The sequence below is a fragment of the Eucalyptus grandis genome, chromosome 2 (assembly GCF_016545825.1).
Source record: "Eucalyptus grandis isolate ANBG69807.140 chromosome 2, ASM1654582v1, whole genome shotgun sequence".
NCBI classification, from domain to species: Eukaryota; Viridiplantae; Streptophyta; class Magnoliopsida; order Myrtales; family Myrtaceae; genus Eucalyptus; species Eucalyptus grandis.
Window position 1 is genome coordinate 55,336,107 of NC_052613.1, and position 20,060 is coordinate 55,356,166.

A 20,060-nucleotide genomic window follows, 5' to 3' on the forward strand; every position below is an offset into this window, starting at 1 on the left:
ATATATATATACTGGTCTAATGGGCGCGTGGTTCCACACCTAAAATAGGGAACTGAATTGGTACTCTCTTGTTCTACTAAATTTGAATTAAGAACTCAACCAGCCCCCATGGGAACTGTAGTTCCAGTTCGATTCAGGCAACTCAAGTAGTTTCCAATTCTTTTGCATACTCCTATTGGACATCTAATATATGATGTATACTCTATATTTCATGATGAGCTGAAAATACTTTTCTTTTGAATATTTATCAATGCGTACAACGTGTTATTTATCATCACGTCAATCACCGGGTAAAAAAGTGAAAGGTTTGGTATGTCTCTTAATCCCTTTCTCTTCCATCTCTACTAAGACCAAATAGACAAGTTGATACGTATATCAGCCCTGGTGACATCGAATGGCATACATGAGTTCGCCTCGGTAATCCGTATGGGGAGGACATTACGTTGTTCATGCATCGACATGCGGAGCTCACGACTTGATTCAATGTAATCGATAGAGAAATCAGGCTGAGCTTATGTGAAACTGTCATGGCCCATTAGTAAAAGTGGATCGTGTCTTGACTTCGGGATCCCCAAAATTTGTGTCTGAGAATCCATTACGAAAGCCCGCAACATTTGATGAGTTGGGTCGGTCCCGATGGAGACGGGCTAAGCGAGGGAAAACGAATAAAAGAAATCCAAATCAAGGTAAAATAAAAGGAAAACAAAAACAAGGGAAAATGTCAAAAAAGATGCTCAGATTTTTAATTAATGGCAATAACTTATATTTACTTTCAAAACTGTAAGTTATGTGTCTCGACTCAGCAAAATGGTGCACTTATTTAGAAGATCTTCGCAAATGTCCCCACTCATTTCTTTTCACATGTATCAACGGTCAAAACCTAACCAATAAAGTAAAAAACATAAACACTGCCTCCGCCCACCACCAATGTCTTCGGCCACTGGCTTAGCCCCCTTTTATGTCTTGGAAACTCCACCCAAAAGAATTGTCACGGTACCCACCGTTCTCCTTTCCACTTCCTCTCTCTCTCGTTGGAATCATGCCTCGGGGTCTCATTGGAGGTCGTCGTTGGCCGTCACGACCTTTGAGAAAGGAAGAGACTGCAAAGGGAAGAGAGAGAGAGAGAGAAGTTGCTAAGAAAGGGAGAGAGATAGAGACTGACTTGGCCCTGGTTGGAGGAGATAGAAAGCAATGCAGCTGCTATGGTGATGGGTGCGGTATGTGAAGGTCGTGGGCGACAGTAAAGGGGGTGCCGGTCGAGAGCTCGGGTGTTTTGACTGATGCGAGGCTAGGAGCTTTTAAACAAGAGAGGGCATTTTGATCATTTCGTTCCAGTTAGTTAAGCAAAAGGCATCAAACTTATAATTTCAAATAGAGTTATGTTTTTCGTATATAATTTAAAATACGAGGCATTGGTGTTTTTCCAAAATGAGTAGTTGGTTGAAAGACTTGAGCCTAAGCTTAGCTCATTCTGTAGTGGTTTTGAAGCCACCCTACTTCATCTCAGGTGTAGATAGCTATTATACTTTCATAGGGACAGTGGCTAGTATTAAAGTATTGACATGAGATTTACCTTTATTACCGATATGCCTCTTAATTCCCACCCAAGCTTTTCTTTTTGGGTGAGTGGGAATATGAAAGGTGATATTGCGAAGTCTCTCACTCCCGGACGGATTTCTTGCTTATTTCTTCTCCCATTAGCCTTTTAATGACCTATTTAGATCTAACAGTATCAAATTTATAATTTTGAAATAGAGTTATGTTTTTATTATACAATTTAAAAAATGAGGCATGCTTTTAGTATTTTTCCAAATAAATGAGAAGCCCTCGTGGAGTCTCTCCCCCACTCTCACTATCATGCACATGAGAAGCCATTGCAGGTCGAGTGAGAGGTCCTCCAATCTATTTAGCTCTAGGTCTTTTAATCAGGGAATGACGACCTCTGTCGAGGTTGCTATTGTCCTCCTCTATTACGATTGTTCCCCCCATTATTTTCCTAATTCTATTGTTTTGAACTACTCTTCCTCCAAATTTACTTGGCCGAATTAGTTTTAGTAATTGAATCTTTAATGTATATAAACAAATACGCTCCAGGTTCCAATATGCTGGTGCAATGGTACAATCGATCAAGCTCGCTTCTTTCCTCGTTCATGGACATCGAATTGTAGAATAGCAAAAGAATTATCATCAAAAATTGTTCATTGTATTGGTGAAAATTGCACATTGCCTCCTCCGTGGAGCTGTCTAAGTTAACCCCCATAATTTAAATTGTCTAGTCAATTCGCTACAAATTGATTTTTGGCTCAAATTTTGCCCAGAGTTTAATATCTAATACCTACGTGAGGAAACTCACGGTCACTTTATATAAGATGTTCTAATTTGGAGCCACTGATAAGATTGAAATGATTAACATATACTATTTCTCTTATGGAAGGCATTCAAAAGTCACATGCATTTTCTTTTAATAACTCCAAATTCAAATAGGAATAAAATTGATTTAATCCAAACTTGCATAGGAGAAATGAGAATTAAACTAGCTATTAAGAGCCTTTTTAGTCACCATTCTCCTTTCATAAACAATTTCTACTTAGAAATGATTTATTTATTTATTTATTTTGTTCCTTAAACGAGTTTTTGAGTATTTAAAGGTATTTGGTAAGTGTTCAAAATTTATATTATCGATATAGAGATGCATTTGGTAAGATCACAAATTCTTTTATAATTTAGAATTTCTTTTAACTTTTTAAATAATTTTATTATATTCTTCTTCTTTTTTTTTTCTTTTTGTTTTCTCCTTCTTGCTCTTTGGTCAACGATCTCGTTGGAGTATTGCTGGCCCCGTGCAAGGCGAGCCTCCCGGCAATTGAGTGAGGCTTGGTCTTGCCTTGGCCTTGCCCAGCCAAGCTAAAGGCAAGGCTAAGCCTCACTAGATTTGGGTGAGCCTTGGCGAGGTTGACCTTGTGATGGCCTAGTGAGCCTTGTTGGCAACTAGGCGAGCTTGGCCTTGCTAGATCTGGGCGAGGCCAAGCTCACCTAATAGCGAGGGAGGTTTGGGTTTGTCAAGGGCTGGTGATGCTCTGATGAGGTCATTGGCAAGGCTAGGTCTGTGATCGGCCGAAGAAGAAGGGGAAGAAGAAGAGGAAAAAAAGAAAATAAAAGAGGAAAAAAAAAGAAAAAATGGACTTGATTCTATAGTTATTCCGGAAATAAAAAGTGTTTTTCTTTTTTTACTTTTTGATTATATTCCAAATTTATTTCCAAGAACAAATTCATTCTCGATAATAAAAAAGTTATCAAATAGATTTCTGTTATTTTTTTATTACGAGGAACAAAACAATATAATTGCACACTATTTGACTACTTAACAAATAAGCCCTAAACTACACCACGCAATGTCACACGCTGAAGCCCATCGAGCTAGGATTTAGAATTGAAACACAAGCCCAATTTGGATTTGTTTTTGCTATTTTTTTTTTTTTTTGCTTAATCTAAATTTTGCTGTCAGTGCACTCTGACTTTTTCCGGAAGAGTTGATGGTAGATTCTTACATGCTTTTTCATAATTTTAAAAATTTTGAATATATTACTAATTTCGCTTCTGTGCAAATGCTAACAAACCTGCCCCCATAGAAAAAAATTTCCAGGAGTTGGCCGAGATAGAACTAGATTACGAGGTCGATCGCGACAAATCCTGGAAATACGGGGGGACGAAATGCAATTAACCCGTTGTCATCGCTGGATTGGTCAAGATTCCGGCCTGACCGTTAAAAATGCCCGCGGCGCAATATATTTTTATGTCCGAAAATTCCATTAAAACATAGGACGCGGTTTTTTTTTCTTTTTTTTTTTTTTTTACTCCCATATCATTTTCCTTTTCGAAAAGCAAGCAGTGAAACAGAGCAACTACTCCGTACAACACCCGCCTGCTCAGTTCGTCCCTTGGTTCCTCTCCCGATTTCTCTCTCGACTCGCCGTCGCAATGCGATTCCGCTCCCGGATCGTCGAGCTCGAGGCGATTCGCTCCTGATCCGAGCATCCCGACGTCCAAGCCCGGCTCGTTACTCGCTCGTTCCCGCGAGATTTGTAAGTCCGACACCTCCTGTTCTCGGCTCTTGCTTCTCGATGTTACTGTAACGAGCATTGGATTCGACTTCGTCTGTTTGTTCTCTGTTCGAGACTTGAGTTCGATTGCCGTGCTAGGCTCACGGCATTTTGTTCTTGATCTCCGTCGTTCAACTGTTATGGTTAATAACCATCTTTCCCATTTTGGGAATTGGAAGCTCGGTGTACATGGATATGGAAACTAAGCCACAATAAACCTTCGAAAACGAAAATATTCAGTTTTTATTTATTTTTTATTTTTTATTATGAATTTTTGGGATATGGTAAGCTTTGGCTTCAGCACCGATTGGCATTGCAGCTAATATTAGTGGGAATGCTTTTCTTTTGGTGAGTAATTCGAAGAATGCACGGAATGGTAGCTCCGTTTTGGCAACTGGGCCTCTTTCTGCTAGTCGTACTGTGTATTGGGGTCGTTAATTGCATAATGCTTGCTGTTGTTCACCTAATGAAATTGAGTAGGTTTGGTGTCCCCTGTCCCACATTGCTTTGTAGGTTGAGAAGCCCTTTTCTTTTCAGCAATTTCTTTGGCTTCCTTATATTAGAAGCTTACTTATTGTTTCAGACGGGTTGATCTGCCCCCCACCATGACGAGGATAACTCGTGAATTTGGCACCGCAATCCAAAGACCGGTCCCTGCTGTGTCTGCTGACGTGATATTTGCATCTACTCGGTTTCCAAAGTATAAGATTGGAGCCAACAATCAGATCATAGATGCAAGAGATGATGCGAATATTCTGTCCCTGAAAGAAGTCGTTGCGCGTGAGACTGCTCAGTTGTTAGAACAGCAAAAGCGTCTGTCAGTGCGTGATCTTGCTAGTAAATTTGAGAAAGGGCTGGCTGCTGCAGCTAAAATATCTGACGAGGTAGGTAGATTTAGCAGATTTAGTATTTTCGCCTTTTGTTTGCCATTGTACTTCAAACTGATGAATTTAGGATATATTACAATCCATTTCCAGAATAATGTGCAATATACTCTACATTGAAACAATGATTTTCGCTTTCATACAATCCTTGCTTATGTTCTTAAATTGAAACTAAAATGTACACATTTCTCTTTGCAAGTAATGCTTATAGAGATTACAGATTTTCATCAGCAGTGCATGTGGTAACCGTCCCTCCATAGTGCTGTTAATGCAACATGCCGTTTCTTTCTTATGGAAACAAAGGGAAATCTTGCTTGTTACTTTCTGTGAAATTGTTTGATTTGGTGTACCTACACAAATGAGGTGATATGAGCAGGTTGTTTCACTGCTCGTATGGTGATGGAAGTAGCTGAATAGAGTAGATATGATGTTAACAATTACTTTCACCTTTCGGTCATGCAGTGAATATATAACTTGGACGTCAAATATTCTTCACCAGGGCTCTTCTTTGCCCTTTAATGCTAACAAAGTCATTAGTGAATCCATGTAAATAGGCTCGACTCAGGGAGGCTGCTTCCTTGGAGAAACATGTTCTTTTGAAGAAGCTTAGAGATGGATTGGAATCCTTGCGAGGATGGGTGACAGGTAGAAGCAAGGATGATGTCGAAGAAGCAATTGCCATGGTCAGTATTCATGCCCGTTCCTGATATTACATTTTCTCCTTTTGAAACAGTCACTCTTGTATATGTAAGGTCTCTGTCTATGTCCTTTGCATTCCCCCTCCCTCCCTCCCTCCCCTCTTTTAATGGCATGATCCTCCAACATTCTTCTTTTGTAAATATATGCATTTCTTGGAAACAAGAAAGCAATATGAAGTTGACTTGTTGACTCCCATGAACTTATTAAGCACACAGTTCATCAGACTTTGCAGGCTATATGATGTAGCACCAACTTTTTTAGTTTTCTGCATGAGTGGTTTTAGGCTCCCATGCGGCCTCTTCTCTGAGTCTAGCAGGTCACAATTAGCTCACCATTATGACAGAGAAATATAAGTACAGGTGGAAATTAAAATTGTAGAATATAGTTGAGTATTTTAATAATTGTATCCTTGTTTAACCAGGAAAGAATGCACACCGTTGAGTTGCTTGGTAATTTTTTTTCTTTTTTAGCTCTTGAGTGCATTTCTTGTAATTTCCTTTGTAGCAGTAGATTTTGTTTGTTGGATATGTTAGCTGCAGGAATGACTAAATCCATTGTAATTTTGGAAAGCACAGTATAATATTTTTAATAAAGTGGGTGCTGCAATGCCAAAAAGGTAATTGGAGTTGGCTTCTTGTAGGTGGAGTCTTTGGCTGCTCAGTTGACTCAAAGAGAAGGAGAGTTAATCCAGGAGAAGGCTGAAGTAAAAAAATTAGCAAATTTCCTCAAGCAGGTGCACTTCTTTCTGATGGAAGTTTGTCAATCTATGTATCATCTGTCAACGAGTGTTGATGGATCCTACTTGCTTTTGAGTTTTCACATGATGCTCTCTTTGTAGATATCAGGCTCTCTGTTACACATTTTCCAGTCAAATTCTGTTTTATGAATCCTTTAGACATTATAAACAACCTCTGGTAAAATATGAACACTCAATCTGAGAGTTTTCAGGGGCCATTGGCTTGAATGTTGGAATGATACCATCATGTAGTTAGCTACATATAATGGTACCCAGTAGTAGTAGAGGTTGACTGCAGTTTTAACTGTTTGAGGGCAAAATGACAAGTGATGGAAAATTGCTGATTTAAAATTGTCTAATGAGACATGGAGTATATATTTAGAGGAGTGACGGGTATTAAATGAAAGTTCAAGACATGTTTTTTTCGTTGACAGGGTTTATATTTAGGCTTGATGTATAAAGTACCAAATTGAGGGGACTTTTCTAGCCAGTGCATTGTGCATCTTGTTGTAATAGGGGCTACAGGCTATATCGCATCGTTTGATTTTGCAGGACAAAAGGGTGGATTGGGTTTGTCAAAATGAGATTTCCTTAAAAAATGATACTAAACAAGGGCTTTTTTTTCTTGGGGTATAGGTTTTGTGCTACACTGCTATAAGTATACCCTGCAAGAAATTGACGACAAGCATGTTTTAATATGAGCAAATAACTATGGGAGATCCATTTTTGACATAATTGCTTTTACCCCCTTAATTTTCTGGGAACTGCATGAACTTGGCCCAGTGTATTTAGAACCGTCAAGTCTCAGAGTAATGAAATTGCTTTAAGTAGAAGCTGCTTGGTTGTGTAAGAACTCTTTGTAAAAGTGGACAGCAGCTCAAAATTGACGAGAAGGAAATTATCTGTTTGAATAGGACTTACTTTGCACAAATTCCCTTCTGCTATTGACCGGTTGCTTCCATGTTAGGCTTCGGAGGATGCCAAAAAACTTGTTGATGAAGAAAGGGCTTTTGCTCGTGCTGAAATTGAGAGTGCCAAAGCTGCTGTTCGAAGGGTAGAAGAGGCCCTTCAGGAGCATGAACGTACATCTCGAGCATCAGGGAAACAAGTATGAGTTACGGAGGCCCTGCTGTCTTCATGTTCTCTGATAGCAGTACTGTTGGAATTGATCTCTTGTCTAGTTTGGTTTTCTGATGATGACTTACCATTCTTTTAAAAATTCTTTGGGCACCATGATATTTTTTGCATGATTACCCAAAGTTGAGCATTTTGTTGCTTGTATCTTGGAAATTTGAATTACGATACAATGGCCAGTGGCATTTGGAATCTGCTGTTAATTGCATATCTCACTTTTTTAAACAGTTCGAAGTTAGCCTTTGACAACGGATAACAAAACTCTTTCCAATCTTTTAGGACTTGGAAGGATTAATGAAAGAGGTTCAAGAGGCCAGGCGGATCATTATGCTGCATCAGCGAAGTAAGGTAAATGTGCCCGCTTGATGCCCTTTCGAACTGCACCCATTTGTTGCCTTGATAAGCATCTTAAAAAAAAAATAATTTATTTTCCTTGATGCATGTGGGCAAGATACCTACTCCCTTTTTTAGTAGTTTCTGCAATTTAAGAGATTCATGCTACAGCTGCGGCAAAGTAGGTTTGTTTCAGTTTTGGTGGTCCTTAGATGCAAATACTCACGATTCATGACCCTATACGAGTTCCAGAGGAATGGGTAACTTGGGTGGTAGTGTGCAATCGTGAGGAGGAAATTTCTCTAAGTGAATTTTCCATTTTACCACTGTGTTTAATAGTCAAAGTTAGAGTAAAAAAAGTTAAGAGTAAAAAAGGAAAAGTAAGAACAAAACTAAGTTGATGCATGATAAGGGGAATATCGGGAGTGATAAGCAAGCCAGAACAAAAAGAAAAGTGGCTGTATCCCAAGCTCAACAGCTATAAATTGCCTCAAGATACGTTTTTTGTTGTCGTGATATATAAAGAATAACTTTCCCTGGATAGTAAGGGTAAAAAATACAAAAATTACCCAATAAGTCGTAAACCTGTTGTATGGATGTGAATTTAATTCTAAACGTTTTAATTTTGCCAATTTAGTCTTATAACTTTACGCAAAATTCCAATCTGAACTTTCTGGTCAATTGTCACCTGTTAAGCAATATAAGTTATATTTCTGAGGAGAGAAGAAGACAAGATTTCTTTAATAGTAATCACATAGCCAAGCTGGGACCAAAAAGGAAAATTAACCAGATACGTGTGCTTAAGAGGTCAAAGATTTAAACCCATTATAATTTCCAGAGTGTGGCAGCTGCAGCTAAAATATTAAAAGTGGAGCCACTCCATGCAATTATATCAAATATATGGAGGAGAGCATGCTTCATTTCTTCATAAAAGTACAAAGGAAATACCTGCTGTTTAATATACAAACATGTGAAAAGTTTCAAGGATTGTCAAGTCGCAACTAGATTGTTTATGATATAAGATGAGATCTTGCTTTTGCTTTGATTGGGTGTATTTTACAGATTCAGTTATTCTTAGTTACTTTTTCTTCTTTTTTTTCCTTATGTTTATGGTGATTGAATGTATCTCGTGACATAGGTCATGGACATGGAATATGAGTTGCACGCTTTGAGGAATCAACTTGCAGAGAAGTCCAAGCGTTCACTTGAGCTTCAAAAAGAGGTTCCTTCAATGTTTACCTTATTCTTGCAGATCTGATGTGAAACGATCACAATTCCTTCTTTCCTCAACTTCCAAATTCAGTGGGAATTTACTTATAAAACATTTATCCCGTGGGTAGAGCCACCATAGAAATGTAAACTTGTTTTTGTAAAGTAATCAATTACCTTTTCCTTTATTCCTTTTGCTTTCTCTCTTCATCCAGCTTTCAGTGATGAGAAAGGGAGAGATGAGCTTGCTTCTATATGAGTTAGAAGGAGCCGAAGCACTGGGTTCCTATCTGCAGATTGTGCCATGCTCTGACAGCGCTCCAGGACTATCTGAATGTACAATTCAGTGGCACCGGATGTCATGTGAAGGTGGCAGAAAGGAACTTATATCAGGTATATGTCTGTATATCTTTAGGCTGACATGCATATAGGGAGGCATGCCTGCATTCTGACATGCATATATCATGAGATTCAATTGTAGCATGAACTCAAAAACTGCTATATGAAATGCTACTGCTGATGCTTAATGGTTTTTAGCTTACGTAGCAGGAATTTATTGTGTAAAAGTCTAAATTCGCTTGCCTTTTCCTGAACTGGTATTATAGTCATTTTGCTTTATCTCTGGTTTACTGGAAACTCATCTTCATAAGGCAGAGGACTAAAGCATGTGGCCAGCTTGTTCATGTAGTTAAGTTTATCCCAAGCTCTTTGCTTCAGCTTAATGACTCTAATGGCTATTTTGATGTGAACTTTAAGAAACACCTCCTCATGGACTACTTTTTGTAGTGGGACATGATCAATTTTGCAAATATCCTTTTCTAGGTGTCAAACATAACATGTATGCAATGTGGTTGGTTATAGTGAAACTTCAAAACGTTGAGACCCTATCTCTTATTGTAATGGTCATGGAATTGAATAACTTCTTAATGGTGTTTTTCCCTTCTGTTGTCTGAGTTGTGAGAAGAAATTAAAATGGCATGGAGAAGAGGGAGACTTACCTGCATTTTCTTTGAGATACATGGTCGATCCTAATTTTTTTAACCTTGTATGTCATGTGCTATTTAGATGCTTTCCCACATAATTACATTTTGTGCAACATATGCTCCATCTTATGTCAAAGGTAATGATCATGGATGTCTTAAGCAAAAAAAAAAGTTTCTTTGCGGTTCCTTGATTATGTTGAATGTATCCTGATGACTCTGTACGCTGGAACCATGTTACTTATCCTTTCAGAGAACATTTCTTTTGGGTAGCATTATTTGAATTTGGTGTCACTACTTGGTACTATTTTAGGAGCTACCAAACCTATCTATGCTCCAGAGCCCTTTGATGTGGGGCGACTACTGCAAGTTGATGTTGTTTTTGATGACCAATGCATTGCCTTGACAACCACTGGTCCGATTGACCCAGGTCTGATTAGGCTTCTCTCTATTTCTTTCCTACTATATAGGACACTGTTTTGGTTTCAGCTTCTTTATTGCTTTATGCCACCTGTGTTCATTCTGCATTGTTTGGTTTTTCCATGCAGCCGCTGGTTTGGGCAGTTATGTTGAGGCACTTGTGCGGAAACATGACACACAATTTAAGGTATCCCGTGCTTATCCTATACACTGCTTTTGAACAAAGTTTACAAACTAATGGAATCTGAAACGTGCGAAAGCATTCATAGCTTGGACAAATATACTTGTTACATGCTAAGTTCCACATCTTATGTGAGAGGGCTTGTCAAGTGATGTATAATAAAGTTTTCCTCCAAAAGATCACTACTTAAGTTTTTTTTTTCTCTTTCTCTTCTTCTTCTTCTGATGGGGTTGGCCTCTTTAGATTAAGTTAGGTCATTATAGGAACTAAAACTGAGTTTGGATGCATTGAAAAGTGGGTTGACGAATAGCTAAGGAAAGATTTGGGTTGAGGATTTGAAAACTCGTCTGATTGGAATGGCTATGGAAATACCAGGTGTAGAAATTCAATGCCTTTAAAATCTTCTAGGCCCACCGCAAGTGTTTTCTCAACAACTGTGAAGAAAACTTAGAAAAGCGGTGTGCTAAAAACTCATTTTCCGAATTCACCCTTGCCTTTTCAACAAAATTCCCGAACTGCCCGAGCCTTTTCTTTCATCTGGACATTATAGTCAGTTTGATAATGATCAAGTGACATTGCTTCTTCGGCTCAAACCAAGGAATCCCTTAAGTTGATACAAATGAATCATCCTTTCCACAGAGGTAAATCTTTGCCTGCTAGGCAAGAGGATGGCAAGTTACAAATTCTGTTTCGGTAGGTTATGGACCCGAATCCATTAGTATGGAACATTTTCTTTTCCAAGTGAAATCCCCTAGTATATGAAAGGGTGAAAAAATGCTTTCGTTGTTGTGTCTCATTATTTTCTCTCTTTCGTACTTTTCCTTTATTTTTAAATAACACATGATCAACTTTTGTCACATCTTCTTCACCCTCACTTTCTGCCCTTCCCAAACAACACTCAAAGAAACCATTCCCTCACCTTTCTTTTCAAAGCTTCCATTTTTCTTCGCCTTAAATTTCCTCACCTACTCCAAAAAACCTATCCAAACATAGTTTAAAGGTCGTGCAGGTTAAAATTCTACATCACATGAATCATTTCTTGAACCTACTCATGACAAAAAGCAACACGTGAGAGCTGCCTTCTCAATCTGTACGGGCACCTAGTCTTGTTCTGGGTTTCATCGAGCATGCAAAGTGATGCTAGTGCTATAAGTGAAAAGCTTGTAACATCTCAAATCCTACATTTAGTTGAAGGAGGCTTGTGAAGTGATACATTAGTTGTGATCCAGCCCAGAAGGCCATTGCCTAAGTACTAGAGGTGTGCACGAGAACCTATGGAACCTGCCAAATTGACCTGATCGGATAGGTTTGAAAGTGGGTGTTAGAGTTTGTATGGTATGCCTGTGAGTACAGGTTAGGTTCTACGATTTAGAGGTGTACTCTGTACCCTCCCCACAACCTGTATCTTATGCGGGATAAATAATTTTTATGACTTTTTATTTTTCTATGTGAAGTTTTCACATTTATTTGTTTGAAAATTCCAACTTATCTGAAATCTCCGAGCCTTATCACTCTAACTAAGCTTTTTTCTCTTCTTTTTGCTGTGTTCAGATGTTTGTGTTTAGTTTTGTCTTCATATGTGAAGAGTAATTTGTCATGTGAAAATGGAAACGAATTGATTTTTGGTCTGGAAGCTTCAACTAGATATATTTAGGGAAGGTACACAGAAAAGGCCTACCAGTGCCCATGTAAAATTCTCATCCATTGACATCTCTGTTGGTCCTTGTGGCTGTTGATTTGCAGGTGGTGGTTGCTCAGACCAATGGTGTGGAACATCCATTAGAATCTATTCACGTTCTTCACATTGGGAGAATGAGAATGAAGCTTTCTAAAGAAAAGACAACCGTAGCTAAAGAATATTATTCGAGCTCAATGCAGGTATCAAAACAGTGTGGCTAGTTATTCTTTGTTTTGCAGTAATTATTCTTGTGTGGTCCAAGGAGTTATTATCAGCTTGAAATTCTGACACTTACTTTGAGGGACTGTTGCTTTTCCACATGTTCACTGTGGCTTTGGAAAGGTACAGCCTTATGAGATTCGCTGCGGTTGCACTCAACAGCCGTATTTATTGACTTTTAAGAATGTTATGATTGACAACTTTCTAAATTCTTACTCTAATCATATCTTTTTGTCGGTGGCATTTCTTTGAAAGTATATATCTGGTGGCTTGTTCAGTTACATGTTACTCCCCCCACGCCATGCTAGTTTTCTCTTCTCTCTTTTAAAACCCATGTGTCTTGGGCGCCACTTATAATGTCCTTCGCTGTCTCTTTAGCTGTGCGGGGTTAGAGGTGGTGGCAATGCTGCAGCTCAGGCATTGTTTTGGCAAGCTAAGCAAGGAGTGTCCTTTATATTAGCATTTGAATCGGAAAGAGAAAGGAATGCTGCCATAATGCTTGCCAGAAGATTTGCTTATGACTGTAATGTAAGTCCTTGCTAACTTTTTCTAGCTGCTCTTCTTGTACATGCATGCAACACAACGCCTTTGACCATGATGCTGTTTTCTGCTGTCCAGTCCACACCGCTTGATTTATTTCTTACTTCTTTTCCTGATTTCTTCTGTAACTCTTCAAATTGCCCTTGCCAGATCATGCTCGCTGGACCAGATGACAGAGCACCTATAGGTACCCGATAATCTGATCAAATCTTTACCTTTTTGTAGAGTGTAATTACATTGCCCTTTGCTTTGTCTACTGTATTATAAGTTGACGAGCTTTCGATCACCGTATGTCTTGTGGGATCGTGTTCCTTTCCCCATTGTTTGTCATCGTTTTGGGTGGTTCTAATTCCACTTTCCTGTATCCTGTTTTTCTGCCGTTTGGAATCTTTGTAACGAATCTGATTGCACATGGTGGAGCATTTGTCCCCCCTATGAGACTATTTCAGGCTTTGGGTGACCATATCCAGCTCATGCCAGACCTTTTCTGTGCAATATGTTGAAAGTGATTACATCGATATAGATAAGATCGGATGAAGCGAAAAACTGTAGCAATTTAAGGACAGGGCCTGGATGTGAAAACTTTGGACGCATAGGTATATCGGCGAAAGTACAGAATTTAGGTGCAAATAGCGAAGTTGCAAACTTCACAATATGCATATCCTTTAGTCTAAAGGAAAGCAAGTTGGAAGTACACGATCCGATGACAAGTACGGACAGCAACTTCACAATATCCATGGATTCCTAGGCAGTTTTTCGATACTGACGACGACAAGACCAAAACTAAGAAGAAAGAGAATCATAGCTTCGATGCGATAGGATTGTGCTCCGTCATTCGTGGCCCCGGGAGGGAACTAGCTAAAACAAGAATCGCTAGCATCGAGAGCAACTTGAAGAGAGGACCATCATCAATGACCCCGAGAAAGATTGGCAGAAATCATCATCTCGGGAACTAATTATATGGATCTTCTGTCGAGTGAGATCGAAAGTGATTGCTATTGGCGATCGGATAATGCCCATAAGCACGTAACAAAAAGGAAGCAAAATCCGAGGAAAAGGTGAAGCTTTTGGAGATGCAGGGGATCGAACCCTGTACCTCTCGCATGCAAAGCGAGCGCTCTACCATTTGAGCTACATCCCCAGCTGCTCTACTTTCCCCAACAAGATAATAATATTGATTCTAAACAATAGACCTGTCTTTCTCCCTCACGCTCCAAAATCAAAAGGAAAAAGAGTGAGAAAAAGAGCAGAAGGATCATTCACTTCAATTCAAAGCCTTTCTCTCTCTCTCTCGCCCGCATCAGCGGACCGACGGAGCCCTGCGATTCGCCGCCGCCGCCGATGGATTTCCAAGTGGTGGTGTTGGCCGGCGGCTTCTCGAAGAAACTCGTCCCTCTCGTCTCTAAGGTCGCTCCCTCCACCTTCCCGCGGTTCGGAGATTTTCTCCGAGGAACCGATGCGTTCTACTTCGAGAACGATTCTCGAAGGTTTTTCTCATCCTTCTTCGTGTTTTTTTTTTTTTTTTTTAATCATCATCTCGGTTCGTATTCGTTGCAGGAGGTGCCGAAGGCGCTGCTTCCGGTGGCCAACCGCCCGGTCCTCTCCTACGTCTTGGAGCTCCTGGAGCAAAGTAACCTCAAGGATCTCATCGTCGTGAGTTCTGTCTCCCGCTCGTTCTCTTTCTTTGACCTAATCGGGGTTGCCAGCATGTTGTGGTCCGCATTCGCGAGCGCTTTTTGGTGCTTCTTTCGGAAAGAGAAAAACTAGCTTTGATTTTGCTGTGCCAGATTTTTGTGCAGTGCTTCCTAAGGGTAATTGGATTGCAGTAGATGATCTAACTCAAGTATAAGTGTATGAGTTTGTTCCTTCTGTGATGTGGACTTCATGATTGTTTCTGGTACCGATGCTAGCTTGTGTGCGTGTTGTGGTTTTAGGTTGTCGAGGAGAAGATGCGGCTTTCCTTGTTGGAGGCTGGATATCGGGCGCTTATGTGGACCGTCTGCATGTTGAGGTATGGGACTGTGGTTCACTGCAGTATGGCATTGGGTGGTTCTAATCATGGTAGTTGTCCTTTATTTATTACTAGCCAATTTGAGCTGGGGAGGAGAGAAATAACATTGAAACAGCTTTCAGAAGAAGAGACGCAATGTTATGATATGTAAAGCTTAATTTAATTGACATAGTTGGACATTTTTCATAAAGAATGTTTAAGTGCTGATGCTGTTTTTTGGAGGTTAAAGAGGTTCCTGAAGCATCTTGATATATTGGAATCATTCTCTCTTTGCAAAATCCTCAAGTATGTCTGATGCATGGAGATTGGACTGTAGATATTGGAAAAATTTTGCGAATGCTTTTACACTGCGCTCACATGATAGTAACTGAAAATAGGCCGCTTCCAGTCCGTTTTAAGTTACAGTACATGGATTCTGGAGCATTTCAAAGTTGCAAGATTTTCCATTGAAATTTCAATCTCCAATTTCGAGTCCTTGAAAACAGCTTTATGTTTCCTAATTCTTCCTGAAAGCTGGGCATTATAATCCTTGGTTATTTTGTGTCTTGATGATTTACACTCTGATTAAGCTGAGTACTGTTATTTACTGCACAAACTTTTTCTGAAAACATTTTTCTGGTGAAAGGGAGTGGAAACTCTAATCGAGACCAAATCATTCTAAAAGTCTGGGAAAACTTCTGCATGGCCTTGTGATCATCTGATTTTGACTTTCCTTGATTTTACTCTTGAAGTTAATAGCTGTCCCTTTTGAGGTTTTTGCTTCATTTTCTCTGTTCTAGTGATATATATTTGGCTGATGGCACTCCATCTAGGATGGGGCCACTGAAAGTAGAGTAGCGTAGCTAGTTATGATGCACTGACAATGTTAAGTTCTGAGAATTGATTTGTGCCAGTATTGTTCTGTTTGATGATGCAGACTCAAGCTGGCAGTCTAAAATTACTTAGAAATCCCCAGATTTGAAGAGTTCAACCATTTAGATTAAAATCCCTATTTATTTCTCTTTATAATTTGCATGTCTGGCTTATACCATTCAGTTTGGAAAGTATTTTGTTTAGGAATTGGAAGAATGCAACTGTCTTATGTACTTCAGGTTTTGCCCTTCAATTAATTTTAGCAATTAATATCTTGCAGCTTGTGGTACATTACTGTGCAATAGCATGATCTTTTGATTATTTGGTCTACTTCAGGCCTTCTAGCAGGACAAGTTATATAAATGTGGTTTTGTGGAATCCAGCCACTCGGACAACATACTATTAGTTGTGACGGCTGGTGTCATGCCAATAACGCAATCCTGTTATGCTCCCCTTTTCTAATCTAAGTTATGCTTCAAGTAAACCAATTCTTTGTGATAATCTTCTTCATGAAAGAGTTAGGGAATACTATTTGACTACAGGTCGCTGCCGTACCTGAGGACATCGGGACAGCTGGAGCCCTTCGAGCCATTGCACATCATCTGACTGCAAAAGACATCTTGGTAAAGCATGTTACCTGTTTAAAATTCTCATATGCAACATAAATAATCAATTCTGTTGCAAATGTTTCTGCAGGTCGTGAGTGGTGATCTTGTTTCTGATGTGCCTCCTGGAGCTGTGGCAGCTGCACATAGACGACACAATGCTGTGGTAACTGCAATGCTTTGCTCTGCTCCTGTAAGTGGTCCTGCAGATTCAGGATCCTCTGGGGTAAAGGACAAAACCAAGAAAGCGGGACGTTACACCTCATAGGCTTGGACCGCTCAAAGCAGTTCTATTATACATTGCCACAGGTTCAGCATTTATTTAATGTAACAACAAATTAGAGATATAGCGGAGACATTTGCTTACATACTTAGAAACTTCATAGGGTAGCCTCTTTTGCTAATTGCAGGTGCTGAACTTGAGAACGTCTTCGTATTCAGAAGAGTATACTTCGTGCAGTAGGGGAGGTAGTCAATGTTTCTTGAACTTTTCTATGGTTAATCTGGTTAGTGGCATAATGCCTAGAAACCTGTTGCTTGATATGGTGACAGTGATACCCTCATGCATGTCTTCATTATGTTGTGAAAGAGGAAAGAGCAGTCTACCCTGGTTCTGCACTGCCTTAAGCATCCACTGTAGCATGGTGCATTTATGCATGAGAACTAACGAGATCACATTCCTAATGTCTTTGGAGTATTGGCATCAACTAGTCATCCTTCTCTCTAATGCAGATGGAAATCCGTGCTGATCTCATTGATGCTCATTTATATGCCTTCAAAAGGTTGGATAATCTATTGCCTCTTAATTTGCGAGTCTGAATAAGTGGACACCTTTCCCTCAACTTCCCTGGGTTCTTTTTTCCTCCCAGGACTGTGCTGCAAGAGATTCTAGATCAGAAGGATACATTTCAAAGCCTAAAGGAGGATTTATTGCCTTATCTCGTGCGGAGCCAGCTGGTTAGTTTCTGAAGTCCCTAGATGAATTGTTATCAGTGGTTGATAATTTCATATGGCCAGAGTTGATTCATTTCCTATCTGAACCTTAGAAATCCGAAATATTATTTAATGGTGCACCGCAACCCGAAGAGAATGCAAATGAAAAGGTTGCTTCCCAGAACAACCAAGTATTGCTGTCACAAATTCTGTCTAATTCATCGAGGCCAAATTTCCATGAACTCCATGAGTTAGGTTCATATGGTTCTGCCTCTTCTCGAAGAACGCATAAATGTTGTGTATATATTGCCAGCAAAAGCAAGTATTGTGCCCGCTTGAACTCCATCCAAGCATTTAGCGACATCAATCGAGATGTGAGTGTCTTTTTTTTTATTCCTTTTTTTTCTGCCTATCCAATTTCAACTTGAAATATCATGTACTTCATCTTGTTGAGTCGAAATTTTAAATTGTCTCAGGTCATTGGAGAGGTAAATCATCTGTCAGGCTATTCTTTCTCTGCTCATAACAATATTATCCATCCTTCAGCGGAGTTGGGATCTAAAACTACTGTGAGTTGTTAATTTAATTCAACGTATTCATCCTATTGGCATCGCCCATGTAAATAGAACTTTACTACTTCCTTTAATAGGTCAAGGGTGATTATGAGATGCCTATTTTTGGCTGAAAAACCTATTGTTTCATGTATATTACAAGTTCCTGTATGAGTGTTGTAAAGTGGTTTTATTGTGATAGGTGGGACCACATTGTATGCTTGGGGAAGGATCTCAAATGGGGGATAAATGTAGCGTAAAGCGATCTGTTATAGGCCGTCACTGCCGGATAGGTTCCAATGTCAAGGTATTGTAATTTTACTTGAATTGTAAGATCAAGCTAAGGAAATGATTAAGAAAAGGCCGAAATAATGTCTTCCATCTTTCTATAACTTATTTTCTATCTTCATTTGAAATCTGCCCAAAATATACGAAGTTCTTGGGAAATATTGTTTTTGAGACAATTTCCTCTGCTTCTCCCTATTCTCCTCTATGCAGATTGTTAATTCTATTGTCATGAACCATGTTACGATTGGAGATGGTTGCTCGATACAAGGGTCTGTAGTTTGCAGTAACGTACAGCTTCAAGAACGTGTTGTTTTGAAAGATTGCCAGGTTCTCTCTCTCTCTTGCTCTCTCTGACACATGCGCACGTGCATGCACATGGGCCACTCACATGTGCAAACTGAAGCCTGCATGTCCTTTAATAACCATGTAGTCCTGTGGTAGGCTGAAATTAACTCGTCAATACATTGCATTTGATTCCAGGTTGGAGCAGGCTTTGTTGTTATTGCAGGCGGTGAGTATAAGGAGAGTCCTTGGCTAAGAAGGAGAAATGAGTAGATGGTTACTTATCATCTAGGAAGAGAGCAATTAGTATTGAGGTACTTAACTGAGGTATCTGGGTTTTCCATGATCCACAGGAGGGAAGATTTCGTGTTGACTGCTGTGGTTGCAGTCAATATAGAGAGGGTTGTCAGTGGGGATGAAAATGCCCATGTTTTGGGTCTATTCTCGTGCTCGTTTGTTTCGCCTGTATTAATTCATTGAAGTTTCCAATGTGGTGCTACTGAATTTTGCAGAAAAATTCCGTTGATTAGAGAATATCAAAATAGAGTAAGATCAGTTTTGTCAAAATTTCTGACTATCAAAGATAATCTGTTTGTAAGGCAACTGTGAAAAGTTTCTCATGTGCAATTGTTGGCAATTTCTGTCATCTGCCTTTTTGGAAGCTGGTTTACCTTGATTTACCAAGTGATATGATACTCTTGATGAGTGTTATCTATGATCCGGTAATTTAATTGCTACTTGCATTCTTTCACATCATTTGGTGTACGAACTGTGCAGACAAAGTGTTAATTTACCTAGAATTACTGTATCTCATACGAGTTTGCAATACTTTATGAACATTCTCAACAGTGTCAATATAAGTGGGGCTTGCTTTCGTGCCTTGTTGATTCATCTTCTTCAAGTCATCTCTTTATTTTCTGGATCTTGACTTACTGTTGTTCCTCTGTCCTCTATCCAGTTTTCAAACTGTGGGGCATATGGTAAGTGGCAATCAATGAGAGAATGGCCGGTGCTTATCGGTCCTACTCTTGCAGGGTCAATGAGCCAGTATTCATTGTATGGGGAACGACCCCGATTTTTCCCTGCTATTCAAAGTCCCAAATCTGAAGGTTTTCGTTCAGTCTGCCTTGTGATTGCTCTATATGGTTAAGACATTTTGAGGGGAATCCCCGGATAAGATGATCTAGGCTTTTGATTTGGGGAGTAATTGTTTGTGCCTGCCACTACACTCACCACTAACAAAAAGCACCCACACAGTTTTTTACGGGAACTATTATTGCTGTGGCATGTCTTTTCTCCTTTTTAAATGCTTTTGCAGCTGGAGAGATGCGGTTCGAAGGTTAGGATTGGATGAGAAGGGGTGATAAGACAGTCTCTCGTGCTTCTTCCCAGAGAATCTGAAAGTAGGATTCCGACCGATAGAGC

At 39.6% G+C, this 20,060-nt stretch overlaps 2 protein-coding genes and 1 non-coding gene across 3 annotated transcripts; 2 read left to right on the forward strand and 1 right to left on the reverse strand.

Moving 5' to 3' along the window:
• Positions 1-3,868: 3,868 nt before the first annotated feature.
• LOC104433899 (stomatal closure-related actin-binding protein 1) lies at positions 3,869-13,592 on the forward strand. The gene is made up of 13 exons (XM_010046792.3): positions 3,869-4,082; positions 4,684-4,984; positions 5,539-5,667; positions 6,324-6,416; positions 7,387-7,527; positions 7,833-7,901; positions 9,025-9,108; positions 9,311-9,488; positions 10,389-10,505; positions 10,624-10,682; positions 12,420-12,554; positions 12,952-13,101; positions 13,264-13,592. Exons 2-13 carry the CDS (start codon positions 4,706-4,708, stop codon positions 13,309-13,311), a joined length of 1,482 nt encoding a protein of 493 aa, XP_010045094.2. The 5' UTR covers positions 3,869-4,082; positions 4,684-4,705; the 3' UTR covers positions 13,312-13,592.
• A 138-nt stretch (positions 13,593-13,730) lies between these two features.
• LOC104433898 (translation initiation factor eIF-2B subunit gamma) lies at positions 13,731-19,296 on the forward strand. The gene is given in 14 exon segments (XM_039305792.1): positions 13,731-14,520; positions 14,671-14,770; positions 15,048-15,124; positions 16,519-16,599; positions 16,673-16,830; positions 16,832-16,908; positions 17,006-17,049; positions 17,314-17,363; positions 17,451-17,538; positions 17,628-17,888; positions 17,991-18,083; positions 18,268-18,372; positions 18,564-18,680; positions 18,834-19,296. Coding segments are annotated over 14 exon segments (1,392 nt in total). The 5' UTR covers positions 13,731-14,454; the 3' UTR covers positions 18,909-19,296.
• Positions 14,182-14,254, reverse strand: TRNAA-UGC. Its single transcript has one exon. It is a non-coding gene; the product is annotated as a tRNA-Ala (tRNA).
• Positions 19,297-20,060: the final 764 nt, after the last annotated feature.